Here is a 20956-nt window from a genome sequence, read left to right as displayed (position 1 = left end):
GATTCTATATCACATCAGGGATGGACACGCAATTCTTTGTTCGTGTTAGTTTTCTTCGACAGTATATGATTTATGAGTGTTATTCATTTGTTTAACATTTCCAGCTGGGGTCGATTGTTGTCTTCGTAATTAACAGCGAGCCCGAGTCGTGTTGGAAATTATCTTTCATGGATGGATTTCTATGAATGGATAGATAAAAAAACTGATTGAAACTATACAAATCTCTATATAGCAATTATGGGGTTGGAAAAAGTAAACGATTCAGAATTCAGCCTTCGTTTTATTGTTTCGTACCACAAATAAGTGGTGGAAATGGTTTTTGTCGCTGGTCAGCGTACATTGTACATTCCTCTTCTGTCAGAAGATGGCGTGACAGAGCCGCTGCACGACCGTGGCCAGGGTCCCACCGGGCGGCTTCGGGAGGCGGCGCGCGGCTCCTTATTGTTCCTGAAAAAGGCTCGGATAGCGTCGCACACGTTTTCCAGCATTTGTCCAAATGGCTGCCGCGCAGAACCAGTGTCCCACCTGAGAGCGGAAAGCTTTAGTTCGGGAAACGGGACCGACCGACCAGCCGGCCGCCGCTCGGTGACGGATATACCGAAAAACCCGACGGAGCAGCCGGGAAAGAGGAACGAGGTGAGGAAACTATGCTATCTGGATTACGCAGCCAGGTTTACACGGAGGCTCCCGTCGGGTACTCGTGTTGGACGCGTTGAGAATACGTGAGGCTAAACGAACGATTAACCGCGCGTGATTTGCGACATTTTTTGACGACCCAGCAATTTGGGCTAGAATTAGCGTCAAGTCTGCTCAGTACGAGCGAACCCGCACAGCTCGGGGAGGACCAGACCTTCACATCTAATACAGCGAGTTTGCTTTCTGGTAGCTCTCGTTTTTTCCCCCTCACAACTTTGTTTTCCAAAAAGCAATGGCACACGCAGCCTGCTGATTTTGTTTCCATCTTTGCCCTCCCGAGAAGCTTGTCGTTGTCAAAACGTCAGCATTAATATTGATTAATACGCAGCGATCCTTAGCCTAGTGGCATCTTTACTCGGGCCTAAAGGATTACTCTGCTAACCTACATCTTGGCCTTTCGCTCTGCCAACAAGTATTTTGACAGTGTACAGCAGGAGGGGTGTCCAAACTTTTTCCTCCGAGGGCCCCAATACGGGAAAATGGAAGGATGCAAGGGCTACTTTGGCTATCTTTGAACTTCATTCCAGCGAACAATTATCTTGTTTTTAAAGATATTATGGTCATTTTTAAAAACTGCTACCTTGCACCTTTGTCTTAAAAGTGATGAGGCAAATAGTTTCTAAAACTACATAAATTTCCCTTTAGTAATAGTCCGTTTAGCTTATTGTTAACATACACTTCATGGCATTATTGTCGCGGCGTTTATAACCTTTCAGGCCACAGGTGTCAAAGTCAAGGCCCGGGGGCCAGATCTGGCCCGCCACATCATTTTATGTGGCCCGCGGAAGCAGTTCAAGCATGTCAACTTCCATGCTGAAAATTAGTTTGACACCCCTGTTTCAGGCAATGGATATTTGAACACAAGCAATGTTAGAATATATGGAGACAGACAATTAGGGATGTCCTGATCCCAGGATCGGAAACGGGGCCCAATCACATTATTTTCCCCGTGTTGTTGTTGGATTAAAAAAAAAGTTTTTATTTCATTTCATATTTTTTATTTTTAAAAGCTACAAAGCAAAACAATACTCCAGAGGTACACAGATAACCGCCCCCCACCCTCCAATAAATAAAGAAATAAATAAAAGGGGCTTTATACTATGCAATATAGCAACACAACTGGAAAGAGCAGATGTAATCTGAGCCAGCGGAGGAACATTCTGGTTGTTACCACGGAAAGCCAACATGAATATTGCATCACGCAACAATGATGATGTTTGCAGTATGGAAATATTTTAATGTGAAAAGCGTAGATAGCGCAACGCCGACGGCATCAGCTTGCGAATGTCACATGACCAAACTCAGCAAACAGATGAGCTGTGAATTTTCATTTTCATTTTCACTCATTGGAAAGTGGCTAAATGCCGCCCCTTGAAATGGATAAAAACGTGTGCATATTCCCGCTTCATTCGTATTCCACAAACGCAATATTCATCATAGACAGCCCAAATGTTATTCTTATTCCGCTCTAAATATATTTTTTCTTCTACTGTGAGCAGCGCTCCCTTTCGATCATGTATTGTGATGAGGCCTGCAACGATGTATTGCCATCTTGAAATTTTGGAGCATACCCCCCTAACGCACACCCAGTCTCAACTGTTTTTTTTTTTTCTTTGAAAGTAGGGTTGCGGGCTGTGTCAAATGTTAGCACAGTTGGGTCGCACATGCTGTGGTCCGCTGAAGCATCGACCACAGGGCTGCTGATGACACCCCATTCTGAACAGACTTATTCATCGTACAGATTTGAAAACAAAACAAAGAAATCTGCAAGACTCCTACAGCTAAGAGCAAATCTTTAGCCCCCTTTCCTGATCTCATGAGGGGCTTATGTTGTTGTTTGTTGCCCCCCCCCCACCCCACCCGTCCCTCCTCCAGGTTGAGGTCAGAGGGGGCATCTCCTCTCATTTCACATCTCTTGGGCCTTCTGGTCTTGCAGCTTCACCCTTGGCCCCCGTCCGTCTATGTGCTCATTGCAGGAAGTCAAAATCCTCCTTTTGAGGCAAGTAAATGACCTTGATACGTGCACGAATGCGCGCAATGTTCCATTCTTGTCAAGTTGTCGGTCGTGGATATATTTGTACCTCTTTGTGGGTGGGTGTCATTTGCGCTTTTCATGGCGTCCTTCAACTTGCATCGTGAAGAACGCGTGTCATTTTGATTGCCACGATGCGGAGCGGCAGTAGCGTCACTTTTATCTTGTCAAACGCAACGTTCCCCTCCGCCTTTTCATTTTGCGACCCCCGAGCCGGCCCTCCCACACAATAGCCTGGGAACCCCAGCGCTTGGCTCGGACTCCCACGACCCCCTGGGAAATGTTGGACTCAACACCGGTTCAAAGGCTGCGTGAGCATCCCTCCTCTTGAAAAAGCGTCGCTTTCAGAAGCTCCCACAGTGGCGTCCTTTGTGCCCATGTGACGAGTTTGCTCAGTATTCGCCTCTCGCAGCCTCCCCGTTTCCGCTCTTGACTCGACCCGCTGATCCGAGAAACGGGTCAAAGGAAAGACCAACGTGTGTCATCCTCAATAGTGGCGAAGTAGGTCCTGACTGAAACCGGATCACAATCTTTTGAACACGCAGCTTGCAGAACCTTTTGGTGTTGCGGACGCGCCGCTTAGCTTGTCGAGGTTTGTCGGAGTCAAATGTCATCTGGTCAAGCGAGGCTACAAGCCTCTTGTGATCCGACGCTTTCTTTTCCTTTGAAAGCTCACATTGGGGCAGAACAAGGACCAGCACTTCAGCTTATGTTTAGTAGAGTCGAACTACATGATACCCTTATAAATTTTATTTATTTTTCAAACTGCCGCTGGGTCAGGCGCTTTTGTCTAATTGAAGAATCAAACCGAGAGCAAGAGCCCAATAAGATTTAATGAGTATCTGGATAATTGGAGTATGACGACCCAGTTGGATGTCGCTGTCCGGATTCTGCTCCGATCGAGATGGACGCGATTTGCACTGACTGAGCTAAACAAGAGCTAGACAGGGCCACTAGGAGGCGCTGCTCGGGAGATTTCTTCATCGACCAGCCGGGCCGGGTTCAAAGAGGGGACCCGCCTCTCCGAAGGCAAGGTGTCTCCCCCGCAGCGTTTTTATCTTGTTCAATGGATTTTGATATCATTCTAACTCGCGCTGTATAGTACAAGATGGTACCCAATGTTGCCCACTCGGCATCCATTGCAGGCCGGTCATCCTCCCATCTGCGGCCTCTCCTCAAGGTTTTTCCCCAGATGTGGTTTTTGGGAGGTTTTCCCTTTGTCCTCCTGGTTTGTCGTGGGTATTTGTCAACTGTGGGCATGCGAAGCCCTTTGGCCGCATGTGGTTAAGGGTCATAGAAATCAATGTGACTTGACATCAAATTGTCGGCACTGTGGGTTTCTTCAAAAAGGCTTCGAACAAATTCACGCGTGCGTTGCGTTTGAAGAAAACAACACTGTGCGTACTGTGAGGCAAAATGAAGGCCCAGCTCTGTCCTAATGCTGCTCTTCTAAATCCGGCGGGGGGGTCTTGAATCTATTTTGGTTGCGATGAATTCCCAAGGCATTCTGGAGCGAAATATCCTGCCCAGTGTCAGAAAGCTGGCTTGCACTTGCGGGCTCAAGAAGGAAACACACAGCAAATGCAAAACTAGACCGGACAAATATGAAGCGTTCCAATAGAAATCCCACTGGACATCCGTGACAGAAGCCAAAACGGGCAGTCAGGAGAAGGCACCCTAAACAGGAGAAGTTTGGAATACTTTTCTCATGGGTCGAGAGCAAATATTCCCGCCGCGAGAAATTTTCATGGAGAGTTACAAAAAAAAAAAATTGTAATATTGCAATTTCCCTCCAAAAGTTCCGCACCAAAAGATGACGTGACGTGTAGCGTACGACATTTCCGTTTGACCACTATGATGACGCTTGATTTTCATTAGTTATTTTTCAGCAAATTCTCGCGAGATTCATGAGCAGTTGCAAATCGTGACTGCGGTGGATTTGTCTTTCATCGACAGGGCGAGCAACAGTTTTGTCTGCGTGTGTACCTTGAAGGTCAAACCAGTTCTTTTGAGTTCCATCTCCAGCGAGTGGACTGTTTGGAGTCTTGAAAAGCATGCGCATTCCATCTCGGGCATAATAAGCAAAAGGGGACGTCTCCAAAAAGTACCAGATGTGAAGACGGACAATCATTCAGACTCGTAGGAAGGGCTGTGTGTTGAACGTTTACACGTTCATCAATACATGGAAATGTACCTATACCAATGCTCCAATTGATCTGTCGGGGCAATTTATGAAAATGAGTTGTTGTCTTCCAACTTTGCCTTGCACCAAATGGAACCTCGGAGGAAGAAGAGAGAAAAATAAGTTCTTTTGTTTGTCTTTTGTTTTTTTTCACCCCAGAAAATTGGGGGCTGAAAACGTGTGTGTGTGTGTGTGTGTGTGTGTGTGTGTGTTGTTGGAATTACCTTCTAAAGCATTCCTCAGACATGATGTCACTGACCGTCTGAGAGGATATTTATTGTCTGAGGCGGATGTGTGTCTCATCTGCCCCACTTGTGACGCTTTGACAAGCCCGGACCAGTCGGCTTGTGGGGAAAGCGCCATCCATCTCGCCTGCGTGTGTCAGTCAGACGCGCTTGCCACCGGCCCGACTCATAAACGACATCGCTGGTGAAGTTTGCTGAGCGCGCGTGAATTTGTTTCCTTTGTCGCAACGCTGCCCCAATAGAACGCAGGTTAACGACACGACGTCTTTTTCAGTCACTGCTTCGCTTTCCAGGAGCGCAAATCTTCACCCTGCTTCTGGTCAAATGTCTTGTTTTTACAGCCCCCGCGAATGGCGCTTATTTAGAGTGAGGGGCCCAAGAATGAAAATGCCCAAGTGGAATGTGCCTGCTTTTTCAAGAGCTCAAATACACCTCAAAAAAAAAAAAAAAAACGACCCATATAGCTGACTGGAGAGGTCGCAGCCGATTTCATTTGGAAAAAAACAGAGCGAGTCGTCCAGCCGTTGGGGAGACGAATCACATCCTTCCTTCTCTTTCTCCAGCAGACGGGAACGGATCGAGAGCGGGCGCCACCAGCTCCGCCATGGTTGAGCCGGCTGACAGAGCCTCCGCCACCGGCCATAGGCTGGGCGCCCCAGAAATTTTTGGGGTGTCCACCCTGGAGCCTGGTCTGCGGCCGCCGACGCAGGCGCCGGGGAGGAAAGTCTCGATCAGGGTGCAGATGTTGGATGACACGCAGGAAGTCTTCCAGATATCGGTGAGTAAAGTTTGCGGCGCTCGCAGTTCCTTCCGATCTCTCTTGAGCGATTGAAGTGTTGGCCTTTGACCCGTCACCAGTCTGATCTGTCCTTTTGTCAGTGAGCCGTGTCTTTTGGGCGCAGCGCTTTTGAGTCCTTCCTTTGTCGCCGTGTCTTTTTGACGAGGCCTTTGAGCCCGATCTCATACTCTCTGCTGGTCATGCGCAGGAAGCCTTTTCGCTGGTCGGTCTTCATGAAGTTTATTTTTGGTTTTGTGAGGGACTATGCACAGAGAACAAACTCAAGCGTAGAGAGACAGATTATAGTTGAGAAGTTAAAGGCGTATATGCAAATCATTGATATGAGTCGTCACACCCATGATTAAAACAAACAAAAAAAAAATCTAAAATAGCATGTCGGCATTTATACGCACAAGAATGACATTGCTCACACCTTTACAGTGGTGCCTTGAGATGTGAGTGAGCTGACTTAAGATTTCTTCAGATACAAGCTGTTGTTTGGCAGACGCGGTCCAATTAATGAGTGATTTTTGTCAAGAGAGGCTTCAAGCTCGTCTCAGTTGAAGTTTATGGTCAAACTAAACATCAAATAAAGAATTACATTTGTGTATTTAATGCACCCACGTAGCTTTGGGTTAGGAAAGTCATCTTTATGCTCACAAACAATGCGAAACGCCACGGACGGGCTAACAAACAGCGTTGATGTTGCGCCGTCGCGGCCGGAACCAGATGTTGAAACACAAATGGTGGAGCAAGACGTAGAGACCGTCAATATAACAATACAGGTGTCCGCCGTGGGAAAATGATGAATATTAATGCGGCTTACTGAGGAATGGTGACGGTCTCCATGTTTACCCACATGCCTTTCGCATACTGCCCCATGGTGCCCAAGGCGAGCACACCTCAAGTAGTCGCAATGAGTCGTCATGAATTAATCATGATGCCCAAATGCTTTCATTCTTTACATTCGATTGATTTATTTTATGACTTTGTTTCTTTTTGCGGGAGGGGTGACAAACAGATGACTGACTTTTCCATTTATTTCAGTGAAAGTTGTATTTCGAGGCACCACTGTATAGTATTACTAACACAACTTTATGAAAATCTCCCCACATCAATTGCTTTACTCGCACCTTATATGCTAACAAATCGTATCGGTCGCATAGTGTACTCTCCGTAACTGTACCCACACGAATTACATCGTGAATTGCATTGAAAAAGAAGCCAAAGGGGCCAGGTTGGCTTTGTTAGGATGAGTGTGATGCTGTTTGGTGAAAAGGCTCCTCAGAGATGCTGCCCGGGGCGATAATCATGACATTTGCTCAACGATGCAGCCTGACATTTATTTCGACTCGGGGAAATTCCGACACTCAATTGTGTCATTCAAATGTGGACGTATAGTGAGGAAGACTGCCGAGTAGCGCTGTCCATTGGTGAGGGCATACTACGTTGGCTCCTCGAAGCTCAGTCGTGTCTGTGGACAAGGAAAAAAAAAAAAGCGCGTCAATGACAGGAAGCGAATGAGACACTTTGACCGGCACCGCATGTTCTCCCCGACTCTGTGAAAACAAGGGAGCCATTGTCTCACCTCATCGTGTCCTCTGCCACGTTTGTGCACTTGTCCCACCTAACGTGTGAAAGCGAAGCTCACGCCGCTGATGCCGGCTGGTGGTCGTTACGGAAGGCGCGTGACTTGTTCCTTGTTGTTTTGCGAGAACAGGACATTCCGGATAATGAGTAACATTGAACATGTATCCCCATTTGCTAATTTGCACTTGTACGGCCCTGCAGACATCTGCAGCATTTTCATATTCCCTGGGGAGCAGTGAAGTCTATCGCTTTGCGCAATGCCCCCCCCCCCCCCCCCCCGAGCCTCCGAGACTCCCACTATGGCTGATTCGTACAACCATTGGGTCCTTTTCCAAACCACAGGTCTCGAATTAGTCAATAATTTCTTCTCATGCGGCAATCTTACTTGACCTTATTGCCCCCGCTCCCCCTCCCCTCCATAAGACTGTCCCATACGTCCTCATCATGACTGACATCTTTGGTGGACGCCAGCAGCTTTAAAGACCAAGGCGGTTGTGCGTGCTCAGGAGCAACAAGATTACTGTGTAGGTTTTTTTTGTTGCATGATTGGATTGTGGCTTTTTGATCTCTGGGTGGGTGGAGCAAAAGAGATCAAATCATGATAGGTGACAATGGGAGAGGATTAAGGGAGAGAAGTGCAGCATACGCGACATCACTTCATCTCGCTCGCCGTCCCCCGGGACCAAAGATATCGGAGTCCCCAGTTACTGGACATCCTGCGGGGGTTTTCCCGGCTCAAATTAGGGCAACAGCGTGCATGGATTCTGGAAATTCAACCCGCTCACTTTCTTTTATGAGAAACATACTTTCAGAGTTCCAATAAAAATAGGACTATGATCATGTTAAAGCATTCCTTGTTTCAAACTCGCAGAGGAGAATGATGGACTCAAAGCTTTTGCGGCAGGGGCACTTTTGTTTGAGACACTCACAGATTATTTTGAAGCAGTCTTTGGGTGCCATGTGGTCCATGTCATATTTCATCAAGAGAATTTAAAATCCATAACTTTGTTCTCAAAACATTGAACCACAAAAACATGGTGTGATTGTCAAAGAAGAAGCAAGATGCCAAAATGAGAGTCAATGGGCCAAAAGAATAAAGGAGAGTAGAGATATTCTGAAAGCTTTTGACAGTGTTTGATTGCCCCATTTGCTCACTGCACTCATGTTTTGGCAACACAGACTATACGCACTTTGCTTCCTGGCCACAGGTCCATGAAATCATAAAGATAGTTTGCATTATAAAACACAATATAGATGCTGCATGCGTGATAGTCTGGAAAAGATGCCATTGTTCTCAAAAAATGGGCTTTTATTTCTGCAATAAGATTTTTGTTATTATATATAAGAGCTGTCAAACGATTCAAATATTTAATCTAATTAAAAATGCAACTGTCATAATGAACTCAAATTCACAAAAAATTAATCGTGATTACTCACAATTTTTTGATCGTTTCTGAATTTCCTTTTATATTTTTTGTCCTTTTTTTCCCCATTTTAATGCTCTCATCAACATGGAATCGTGAATCAGTTTTCTATGTGCAAAATGGAAATATTTACTGAAATAACAATTTCGATTTTCAATTTTACATGAACATTTTTCACTTGGAGCAGTTATTCACACATAATCTCTCACACAATATTACTGTCCATCAACAACAGTGAAAAAATATTCTGTCAATCAACAGCTGCTTTAACAGCTCTTTATGGAATCAAAACAGAGCATTATAACATTATAAAGTGCACATCTAAGGTAAACTAGTATTCAGCCTATAGTGTATTTAAGGCATGGTTGCATACTTCATTTTTCTCAAGTTTGCTTTCAACACAGCAGTCAGGCTATGTTGATTCTGTCGGTCCTTTTTGCGCGCAAGTCTCTCTACGGTTTTGTGTAGACATCATTTCGGATGACTACACTTGGTTCGATGACAACACTGGAGACGTTTTATTTTCGCTATGTCGCTACCACTGCAGCGCACCGTCACTGTCAGACGAACACAGAGGAGCTCCACCCGCTCTATTTATATGGACGCGGAACACTGTAACCTTGCACACAAAATAGTTCCAAACAAGTAACAATCGCGTCAGTGGCGTACATCGTATACTTGTATGATACAGGTAACTTTGGTCTTGTCAGTGGAGCAAACTTTGTAAAAGTAAACTAAATTTCAAGGCTCATGCTGAGTCAAAAGCCAAAGAAGACAAATTTGAAAGATGGGCAGCAAGGGGGCTTCATTCCAAAGAGAGGGAACAGCAACGGAAAGGGCTCCAACCTCTCTGAGCTTAATTTTCGCTACCTCTATTCGTGTCTGGTGAGCAGACTCGAGGCACTGGACAGGGGCGGAGGAGCTCAGAGAGAGGTAAGGTGGGGCCAGGCCATTTCAAGATTTGAGAACAAATCAGAGGATCATCCAAAGAACTCTAAAATGTATTCTGAGCCAGTGAAGGGATGCCAGAGGAGGAGTGCTGCGCTCCCTCTTTATGAGAGTAGCAGTCAAGAAGCGAGCAGCGGCATTCTGGACCACCTGGAATGGAGGATTGGTAAGTGCATGACGGTATTCCAGCCGGGATGTGACGAAGTGCTCTGGAAAAAGGAGGGGCTGGCTTGACCTTTGCCCACTGCCCAAAATGGAAGAAGCTGGCGTTAACGGCGGCACCACTTTGCCAGTCCTAAGAAATAACGTTGTACGTTACAGCACGTGCAGCATCGAGTCTGACCAGTCTGGGCCTTCAGCGGCTATTTCTCATCCCAACTGATCACATGGACGCCGCATACCCGCATCCCACACACAAATGGCTCCGTGTTACGCAATAGTCGGCATTGGCTCATTCCTGTGGTCGGAGACTTCCGTTAAAGCGGAGGACCGAATAGCGATCCTGCCCGTGACAGCTTCCGTTCATCCGGTGCTTTTTGCACAGAGAGCCACGTGGAAGTATCGGGACGTGCTGGGTCGAAGGAATGAGCCGTCCTCTCCAAAAGCACAAATGCGGTGAGAGAGCAATGAATGCGAGATGGACTCGGGGAGCCACAGACGGTTTCTGAGTGAAAGAGAAGGGGGATGGGGCCCAAAGGGGGGTTCTGTTCCGCTCGCTGTCATGGAGGAATCGAGCGATTTGGCTCAAAGAGCGAGCGAGGGCATTCACCGCGCGCATCCGTCCCCCCCGTGGAGGTGTTTCAACCCGGGCCCGGCGCACAATGCTCAGTCTGCGCATGGGATGCATCCCCCCAGGCCAATGTCATTCATCATCGAAGGCTCCATGTTGAAGCTCAACCATTTGGCAGAACTGCATTTTCGGTCAAAGAAAGAAGAGGGGAGACGAAAAGCTGGGCAAACTTTTGAGCGCAAGGGCCACCTTTTGGGGATTTTGTCTTTGATTTAAAAAAAAAAACGGACAGTCATGTGCATGGGATGTATGTTTTATCGTTGATTTGAATAATAGCGAATTGATGCTCATTTTAGAATTGGATTGCTTGTCATGACGGCATGCATATGTTTTTGTGATCTGCATAATTTAACATTTAAATAATGAGATAAATCAGTGATTAATTCAAAAAGAATATCTCCATTTGGATGAACCAATTTTTGGAAAAATATTGGTTTGACTTTATGCTCGGTGGTGCGGATTCAAGAGCGGACTTGGCCCGATCAAGCCCACGAGCCATACGTTGCGGAGGCCCCGTTTAGAAAAAAAGTCCAATGGTCTGTTTTGGTTTCATGAATGAAATAATCCGACACTCCAAATGGTTAGTTGTGATCTCGATCATTTGGATTTTTAGAGAAAGCCCAGTGGTCTTCCTGCCACAGTGCGTCTCTCTCTCTCTCTCTCAGAGGCAGGAAATGTAAGTGGCTCATGGTTGTGGGAGGCCGACTCCACCCCACCGCCATCTGGCACAGGATGCAAATTGCTTTTTTTTTCTTTTTGTTTTAATGGGACATGGCTGTGCATGTACTTAATTTATTTTTCTCAATTGTGCTCTGAGGCATCACACACACACACACAGACATAGCAGCGGCAGCCCAACACGTCGCTGTCGTTCACCTGTAGGTTGCCAGACTTTCCTTCCCCTGCAATGCGTATGACTGTCCGATCGATGTCCCGCAGAGCTAAATGGCCGCTTTCTCACAGAGGCCACTTTGATCCAAGACCTGGATGCCGCTGAATTTTTTGAATTTTACCGAAAAGAAGACAGAAGTGATGGCGTTTGGTCCCAGAGGCCCTTGTCCATCCCACGCTGCTGCGGACCTTACCTGAAGCCAACACTCTGCAACTTGGGTCTTCACCTGGACACTGATTTGAAAGTGGACCGGCAAATTTGGCTTTGGACTCTGCATGAGACTTTTTGTGCTGTTCTGCAGTCTTTATGAAATGTATTATTTCATTGTTTGTTTGTCGTATGCTCCATGTGCAGCACTTTGTAGACCACGGTGGTTGCTTTCAAGTGCTCTAGAAATACACTGGAGTTGAGTTCAGTTGATTCGAGTTCTTTTGAATCTGCTTGCGTGGTCGAGGATGCGACTTTGACGTCTTGCCAGCGGGGTTAAGCCGTTTAACCTAATCTGAGCCAGAGACTGTGATTGGTAGACGGATGAGGAAGGAGGAGCCCTCTCCTAGCTGTCTGGCTACCCCCCCCCCTGCCCCCCACACACAAAATTATGGACTTACAATATTTAGCTTTTTGTCATTGTTTTTAATTTTGTGGTGCACTGTCATGCAGATTGGCCAGTTTGACCTGTGTGTGTGTGTGTGTGTGTGTGTGTGTGTGTGTGTGTGTGTGTGTGTGTGTGTGTGTGTGTGTGTGTGTGTGTGTGTGTGTGTGTGTGTGTGTTTTTTAAGCCATGTTTCCTGTTGTACGGGATGAAGTTGGGACACAGCGTCTCAGGCAATAGCAGCTTTTGAAAGGCACTGATGTAGCCAAGCTGGAGTTGAATAGCGGAGAAGCTTATTGCCAGTCATTTCCAGTGTTTTCCCATCTGGAGCGGCCAAGTAATGGTCATGTTGAAAGTCAAAACAAAAAGCAGACTCTCTTGTGCCATGTGCAGGAAAAGAACAAAAAAAAAAAGCTTCCTTTCGGAATTCACAGCAGGGGACCCAAGGAAGAGACGCATTGGAGATGCTTTGCTATTTTTTTTTAAATTCAGTTTTCTTCTTCCTCGACGGATTCTTATCGTCCGTCTCACCCATCTGGTTTCCATCTGTTGCCGGTCCCTGCCAGTTCCACACATGACGGTGCGCTGCACGTTTCCAAATCTTCTTTTGCAGCATTTCGAAAGGCACCAAAATCCAGTTCAAAGCTCCCAGAGCACTTTCTGACAGATTCCAAAGCTTCCCTTTGTCATGCTCGTGATCATCGCAACGGAGCAATTGCAGGCAGGCATCGAGCCAGGCTGCGTGATTCGCTTCGCTGAAGTTGGTCCCGGCCAGGAAGTGCGGGACGGGACGCTCAGGACGTTGTCATAGTGAAGCAGCCGCAAGTTGTCCCGCCGCAACTTTCACCTCTCCTTGCGCACGAACTGAAGCAACGGGATCTCTTTGGGTCGCTCGCCGGGCCCATGTTGAAGGGCAAAACTCCTCTTTTGGTTCAGGTTTGAAAATATGGCTTTTCTGACGTCATTTGTGGCGCAGCTGGCGTGAAACGGGTCAGTTTTGGGATCGCCAAGGTAGCGTTCTTCACGGTGGGGCAAAACAAAACAGTCTTGCTGCGTGGAGGCAGCCTTGCCTCTCGCCACATGTGTTTTCTGCAGCCTCCTTGAATAGAGGAGCGGGATGACTATAATTTGTCTGCTGCAAAAGCCGCATGAGTCACTTTGCGAAAACGCCAGCGAAATGGCTGCGGACGGGATGGAAACATGATCTTTTGCCCTCCCTTTGAACTACTTGTTGGACAACGGGGTTGTTGAGAGCAAAGTTTCAAAGCGACCGATTGTCTCATGCAAATCTGGATATTCTCGTCCCGGACGTTTTGTATGATGCCTTTTGCGGGCACGTGGCCGGACGGCTATCGAGGCCCGGCCCGCGTCTCCAGCTCTCGAATTGCTCCCGCCGTGGTATGCTACGGGTCCCGCTTCTGAATCCGCAGCTCGTATCGAACCTCAACCCCCTGCCTTGAGCGCGGCCCGCCAGCTTCCGAGTCAGAACGGGGGATATCCGACTTCCACTGGTTAATCGTTGCGTAATCCTGGCTAATCCTGCATACAACACAAGGGACCCACTCGTGGTTAAAACATGACATCGGTGAAGGAACTCTCGTGTGTGTGTGTGTGTGTGTGGCTAAGAATATGAAATCATGAGCACTTTAACACCAACTTGTAAACATCTTTGCATGAATATAATAATGATGATTAATAAATGCCGAGAAATAATCCCAAATACTATTTGATACAGAAATTTTTTCCAAGTCGACAAAACATTTGAACCCCTCTTCGAGATGACCTCGACGAATCTCTCGTCCTATAAAATTGTGATTTCATGGGCAGTTTTTGATTTCAAGTTGCTGTTTGGAAGAAGGCTGCCGTGCCCCCCCCCCCCCCCCACACACCTTTTTTTGCAAGGTGTTGCCTTGCATTCGAATAATTTTAGTGTGGCAGTTCCAGCTCGTCTTTTTAAAGAAATGATAGTTTCTCAACACCATTTTGATTGCAGAGTTCATTTTTGCCCCCCCATGATCGCAGCCTAAAACACATTGTACACCATTTCCAGTGGTGACATCAACGCAAATCTGGAGTGCTCGCTCGTCTCCTGCAGCCAGTGAAGTCGGACGTGTGCGGCCAGATGCCTTTTGTCCTTTTACCTGCGTTCATATTAGGTCTCGTTTTCTGAAGCCAGAATGCTTGTTTGTAAATAACCGTCATCCTTGCATTGGAATTGTCATTTCCTGTTGAGCGCGGTTCACACAGAGGTCACTTAACATTTGTCCCGGAGTCATTCCAAAGGCTCGTTTTTACACTGGCGGCCCCTCCGAAGAGGCAAAAGCAGTGTTTTGCCTTGTCACTTTTATGTCTGTGAGCATTTGTATCTCGGATCTAGTATCACGCGTGAACTATGCCTGGCCATTATCAGTTCGCCGGAATGCATCTCTTATGGCGACGAGGCCGCGGTTTTGGGTATCGGCTGCACAAAAATAAACGGCATCCTGTAATCAGCTGTTATTACGCTTCGTCTTCTCTTCATGGGACAGTGGTAACAATGTTCAGGAGGCTAATCACAGGCTTTTTTTTTTCGGGCATCCCCAACACACCCAGGTTTCATGTCATCCATTTTTTTGTCCTTCTCCCGAAGAGAATTTTCTCTGTCTGACTCACCAGTCCGGTGGTGCTCCGTGCCCACGATTGCGGGAGCGCCTGTCTGTCAGCGCCTGTGGGCGGATTTGTCTATTCAGGAGGCCCACACACGCACACACGCTAGCCAGATGGCGTTCCACTTGGCTCACACCTTTTGCCGCGCCGATTCTTCTTTGCCGGGGATCTTCGGAGCCATGCAATCACTGGGCGTACGCTCGACCGTATCAAACTAAATCAATGCCAAACGTTAATACGACACTCTTAACTCATTCAGTACCAGCCAATTCTGGACCAAGTCTGAAAAGACGTTTAAAAACGTCTTTGGGAGTGAATGAGTTAAGTACAGTGAAACACTATCCAATCCGCGACTGTCTTTATTCGACTCGCCTTTTTTCCTCCCAAAGCCACTGTCGCTATCAGGTTTCCGCCGTTAAGACAAAACGTTGAATGGACAAGTCGGAAGCTTACCGCAGTTTGTCGTAAAACTGTTTGACAGATTAGCGCACTACAGCGTGAGCCGCGCAGGCACACTGTATGTGCCACCTCTTGCCTGAAGTCATCTGAGGTAGCCTCCAGCCCACCTGTGGCCGTCATGAGGATAACTCGGTTCGCATGTGGTGATTCTGCCTTGATTTGAAATCCAGAACGTAACTACACCTGCTGAAGCAGTTTTGAAGGCTTCATTGTCTCATTTGCCAGCCCGCCACTTCCTATCGCGGGGGGAGGCAGACTCGTTGCATCGGAATAACCTGCGGTGAGAACCCCCGAGTTGAAGTAAGACTGCTAATACTGTGTCTCATCGTCTGGCCTTTTTCTACTTGATGGAGAAGCTCTCCAAAAATGTTTGGTTTGTATTGATTGGTGGGGGTTTTCCCGCTTGCTTGTGGGCATCACGTTACATGACCCATACAAGCACCAGATTTTTTATTTTTTAGACAATCAAATATTTCTTTTAAGTCTCTGTGCTTCTGGTTCGCTGCCCAGCCCCAGTATGACCGGAAAAAAACCCGATTCTTGCTAATTTAAGGTTTGGTCCCACAGCTGCGTGTGTTTTGGCATCGCTCATATGCCAGAGCACAGCCGAGACCACTGGATGAGCAACTCGCAGCTTTTCCATTTTGGCCTGTCGGTTGTTTCTAAACGCAGGGAGCCGTGCACCCAAAACTCAAGCCTGCACTTGTCAGTCGGGTTCAGGATCAGCTGCTTGTCGTTGGTCGGGGGGTGGGGCATCCAGACTTGCAGCCTCATTCTGATGTGAACCATCTAATTAGACCCTCACAAAAAAAAAAAAAAAAGGCATCCTTCTACTCAACATCGGCGCTCCCCACCCTCATGGCCTCAAGCCGCAATTTCACCCAGTTCCTTCATTTGATCTCTGTTCCAGCAACGCTCCCCCGGCAAAGTGCTGTTTGACCTTATTTGCGTCCATCTCAACCTGGTGGAGGGAGACTACTTTGGGCTGGAGTACCAGGACCAGCGCAAGATGACAGTGAGCTGCGCATGATGTTGCAAACTAATTTTTAAAGCATGTCTTTGGAACTTTGACCTCAATGTTGCTCTCTGTCCTTCACGCAGGTGTGGCTGGACCTGCTGAAGCCAACGATGAAGCAGATCCGACGTACGTGACAGAAAATGCGTTGGACTCTCATTTGCATTCACTGAATGTCTAAACGGAAAAATACGTTTGCAAATACCCTATCCTTTCGTGCCAAAACGTATAAACGCGTTTATAGTGTTTTTATTTAAAAAACAAAACAAAACAATACCGTAATAAGAATAAAGGGCTTTGCATAATTCCGCAGTCCGTATTGGGGCCGTGGGAATAATTTCAGTATGATAAATCACCACTAGATGGCAGGAGTGGCTTTGATCAGATCTTGGCCCACCCATCGTGGGAGTGGGTGTGTTTCAGGTAAGCCGATCCTACGTCGCGAGCTGGTGTGCAAAAGCAGTGTGGTGGTGAGAACATGAACAACAAACGGCAGCTAACTCCACAACAGAAAAAAAAGATGACAAAGTCCCACGGTCACCATTGACGGTGGGCTCAGACCGGCTCTCCCACTTGGAGAAAAACAGACCGGCGTGTTATGAGTCCGAGGAATGGTAACCCACGGTAACGCGTAAAAAACTCCATGAAATTGCCGCTCGTCGCCGGCTTCTTTGCGACATGATGAAGCGATGCGTTCTGCCTTACCTTGCGCTGCCAATCGTTGTGTTTTGTCTCCCCCTCCGTCATTCAAGGGCCAAAGAACAGCATTCTTCGTTTCGTGGTCAAGTTCTTCCCTCCCGACCACACGCAGATCATGGAGGAGCTGACTCAGTAGGTTTTGCACGCACGCACACGCACATGCTTCTGGGAGCAGGTGTCATTTCTGAATGGGGTCTGCCTGCGCCTCGTTTTAAGCATATTTACGGGCGGAACACAAATCCCGGCTTTGATGTCTCTGAACACTCCGACTGTTGTTGTGGAGTGGGCCAGCTGTTTTCAGCAGCGGGCAGGAAATGTTCTTCTCATTCCACCCGACCCACTTTGCGTCTTTCTCCAACTTGTTCGCATTTCCATGAATGAGGATTCGGTCAAACTTGATTGAGCCGACATGGAAAAAGCTCAAGGCGCGGCGCCAAACAAAAATGTCAATCACTTGAAAGTGGACATTTTTGTGGGGCAGATTTCTCATCTGAGGTTTTCTGAAAGTGTCGCATTTACTTTTGCCCTCTTGCATTTTGACCTTTCCCTCCTTCCATCCGCGTCTGCTTGCCTCCAGGTACCTGTTTGCGCTGCAGATCAAGCGCGACCTGGCCTGCGGTCATCTCATCTGTAATGACTCCAGCGCCGCCCTGATGGTCTCCCACATTATCCAGTGTAAGCGCGAGGAGCATCGCCGTGTTGGCGGTGGCAGAGGCACGCGGATTGCAGAACGCAGGGAACGCGCCACAAGCGGCGTTGGCAAACACGCGTTTGCTTTTACAAATGTCGGGGGCCGAGAAGAAGCACATAAGCGACGATGACTTCCGCGTGGCACAAAAGAAAAGACCAAACATTTTCAATTACGTCTTGCGCGAGCATCGTGACTATCGAAGCAAAATCGGACCTGGTACACTCAGCAGCAATGACCGCAGTGTGCTGGAGTAGCAAACTAAACAAAGTTGGACAGGACTCAACTCGAGCGTATTTCCGGAGCGCTTGAAAACTACCACCGCTCCGACAACGACAAAACAATCAATGAAGAACAAAAACGGTAGAAAACAATCAACAAAAGCACAAAAACAATCCAACTAAAAATCAAAGTCTCATGCCGAGTCAAAAGCCAAAGAAGAAAAATTGAGTTTCGGTGTGATGCGCCCCCTCTCCCGAGGGAGGACCAGAGGCGAGCCGCGGCAATGCGGAGCAACTGGAGACGCTTGGTGGAGGATTGGCTGACTCCCAAGTCAATTCGTTCCCCTAAGCGTGTCCGTCCGTCTGCCTTCTTTGATTGAAAAATCATGACGTGGGAGCGTTCCTCCCCAGCCTTGTCGGTGCGCCTCCGTCTTCCGGAACGGCTCGAGCGCTGTTTCGCTGTGCCCAAATGCAGATGAAGTCGAACAGTGACAAGAGAAACGATTGAATTTGCAACTCTGTCCAAAATGAAACACGTTCTTGCGCTGTGCGTTTTTCAACTCGACTCACCTCTCTCCATCTGTGCCTTGGCCCCCCCACGGCCCCCACCCCAAATTCAGCCGAGATAGGAGACTTTGATGAGACCCAGAGCTGGCAGCATCTCCTCCACAATAAATACCTGCCAGACCAAGACGCCATCCGGGACAAGATCACCGACTGCCACCGCAAACACGTGTAAGTTGTCACACTCGACTGTAGCTTTCGAGGCCTCGGGGCTCAATGCCGCTCATTTGTGTCCTCGTCGCTTCCCATTTATGAATCATTGCAGCCTGCGGTTGGGGCAAAATGGTTTCATTCTGGACTCCATACGTGAAAATCTAAACTTGGTGTCTTCTACCATATGACGTAATAACTTTGCACAAGGGAGCAAATTCACGTGTTAAAACTGCAATTTGCCGGCGTAAATGAATGACGTCCTCATTCATTCTCTCGGATGAATGTAGAATTCTGTCAAAAATAAGAAAAAGGCTACTGCTGAGAATTTTATTTACGTTCCCAACCTGAGCATTGCGGATGCAATCTGGAAGGTGAGAAGGGTGAAAGGCCACAGATCAGGGCGTACAGTATGTTACGCTCGTGACAAGAACAGACGTCAAAAGTGAGGCTGTTTCAAAGAAACGATGCAGTACGGCAATGAAATGACAGACGACATCTGTGCATGATCAAAGACGAAGTGGCAAACGCGGCGTTGAAGAAGGCCCTGACGGAGAAAGCGCCGCTTGAGGTTCCCCGTGTTTGTTCAACATCAACATGGGGATCGCTTCCAGAAGGCTGTCAGGAGCCATAAACGCAGATTGCTATCTCGCGCACGACACACCCACAGCAGATTTCCGTCTCTCTCTCTCTCCTATAAACAGACACATGCAGGCACGCAGGCCGCGGCACTCATGAGAGCCTGCGTGTTGGCGCACCGCGACTTTTTAACGATGAAAGGGTTCAGCACCTTTTTGCTTTTTCGTTTTTCAGTTATCCAAACACCTTGGAGCAGTTGCTCACGCAGTCCTCGTCCGTGTGTGCGCCACGGCAGCGTCTCTCACCCTTACCCCTCTTGTTCCTTGAAACAACATCCTGCCTTTTATTTTCTGTCGACACCAATTTCTATGCAGCCCGCCCTCCACACACACACACACACACCTTTTTTTGAGCTGGCAGCAGCACAGAAACTTTCCCCCCCTGACCTCCCGCCCCAACTCAACCCGCACTTTTGCACCGCTTACTTGGCCTCTGCGCACATCCGTTTGTCGCCACTCCCCCCGTGGAGCGGAGCGATCCGCAAACACGCGCCCGGGAGAACGTGCGCACGTTTTTTTTTTCCACTGTTTGCATATCCACGTCATTTCCAAGTGCAAAGCGCCGCAGATAAACACTGAAACCCGAAGCGGCCCGTCCCTCAGCCCCCCCCCCCCCTTCGCCCCAATCCCTCAGCCGATGCGGGAAGGAAGTGGCCAATTCGGCGGCGCATACAGGAAATGGGAAGACATTTTCCGATTTTCATGGCAAACTAAGGGCTGTCAGCGCCGTCCGATCTCATTGTCTGCATTTTAAAGCCCGCTGTTATTTCAATCGGCTCGCTCGTCGCTGTGGTCTCGTGAAACCGCAACGCAAACACCAAAACGCCAAAAGACGCTTCTTCCGTCGCTCGACGCGTGGTTCGCCTTCAGCTTTTGGCCACGTGAACGGCAGACGCTTTCATCAATCAGCCATCGGCTCGATGAGCACGAGGTCGCTGTCTGAGTGACGCCCCCCTCCCCCTCCCCCTCCCTCTCCTCCCCAGCGGACAGACCCCCGCAGAGTCGGACTACCAGCTCCTGGAAATCGCCCGGCGGCTTGAAATGTATGGCGTTCGCCTCCACCCGGCAAAGGACCGCGAGGGGACCAAACTCAGCTTGGCTGTGGCCCACACCGGGGTGCTCGTGTTCCAGGTAACATCCGTACCGCATGGAAAGTTCGGAAGAATATTTGACCACAAAATGTTCTAAACTTGTTTCGGGATGGACGGGGCATACAAGCCGAAAGGCTATTTTGATGGAGAAACGGAGCAATAAGACCATGTTTGTGGAGTCGATCATGTTTGTTGTGATCGACTCAACTCAACTCAAGCGTATTTCTAAAGCACTTGAAAACAACCGCCGCTGTCGGGAAAATGCTCTACGTGGAGCAAAACGAATTCATACAACAAACAAACAAACAAAGCAATCAATGAATCACGGCGACGGTAGAAAGCCCCAAAACAGTCCAACTAAAAATGCAGTCTCAGGCGGAGTCAAAAGCCAAAGAATTAAAAATGACAAGTTTTAAAGATGGGCAGGGAGGGGGCTTGCCCGACGTTTAATGGGAGGTCATTCTGCAGGGAGGGTACCGGCAGCGGAAAAGGCTACGTCCACTCTGAGCTGAGTTCTCACTCCCTCTAATCGTGTCTGGTTGGCAGAGCCGAGGCACCGGGCAGGTGCGGTTGAGCTCAGAGAGGTAAAGTCGGGCCAGGCCATTTACAGATTGGG

General features: G+C 48.1%; 1 protein-coding gene and 1 long non-coding RNA gene across 3 annotated transcripts in view; one reads left to right on the top strand and one right to left on the bottom strand.

Moving 5' to 3' along the window:
- Positions 1 to 412: 412 nt before the first annotated feature.
- The window catches only part of LOC147210631 (FERM, ARHGEF and pleckstrin domain-containing protein 1-like), a 35387-nt gene continuing 14843 nt past the window's right edge, over positions 413 to 20956 (top strand). The window contains exons 1-8 of one of the 2 annotated variants that reach the window (XR_015101205.1): positions 413 to 636; positions 5719 to 5933; positions 16185 to 16289; positions 16376 to 16418; positions 17042 to 17120; positions 17566 to 17663; positions 18518 to 18632; positions 20233 to 20380. Coding sequence is in view for 1 of the 2 variants with exons in the window: in XM_086113822.1 (XP_085969948.1) it covers positions 5760 to 5933; positions 16185 to 16289; positions 16376 to 16418; positions 17042 to 17120; positions 17566 to 17663; positions 18518 to 18632; positions 20233 to 20380 (762 nt within the window). In the remaining variant the exon portion in view is untranslated. The remainder of the gene's footprint in view (positions 637 to 5718; positions 5934 to 16184; positions 16290 to 16375; positions 16419 to 17041; positions 17121 to 17565; positions 17664 to 18517; positions 18633 to 20232; positions 20381 to 20956) is intronic. The other variant, XM_086113822.1, reaches the window with a different exon arrangement.
- Positions 18928 to 19541, bottom strand: LOC147210632 (uncharacterized). Its single transcript, XR_015102990.1, has 2 exons — positions 19402 to 19541; positions 18928 to 19305 (listed from the first exon to the last, which is right to left on the bottom strand). It is a non-coding gene; the product is annotated as an uncharacterized LOC147210632 (long non-coding RNA).

The sequence above is a fragment of the Hippocampus guttulatus genome, chromosome 1 (assembly GCF_054856545.1).
Source record: "Hippocampus guttulatus isolate MCC_2025c chromosome 1, RoL_Hgut_1.0, whole genome shotgun sequence".
In the NCBI taxonomy this organism is placed as follows: Eukaryota; Metazoa; Chordata; class Actinopteri; order Syngnathiformes; family Syngnathidae; genus Hippocampus; species Hippocampus guttulatus.
This window is presented reverse-complemented; position numbering and strand designations above follow the sequence as displayed.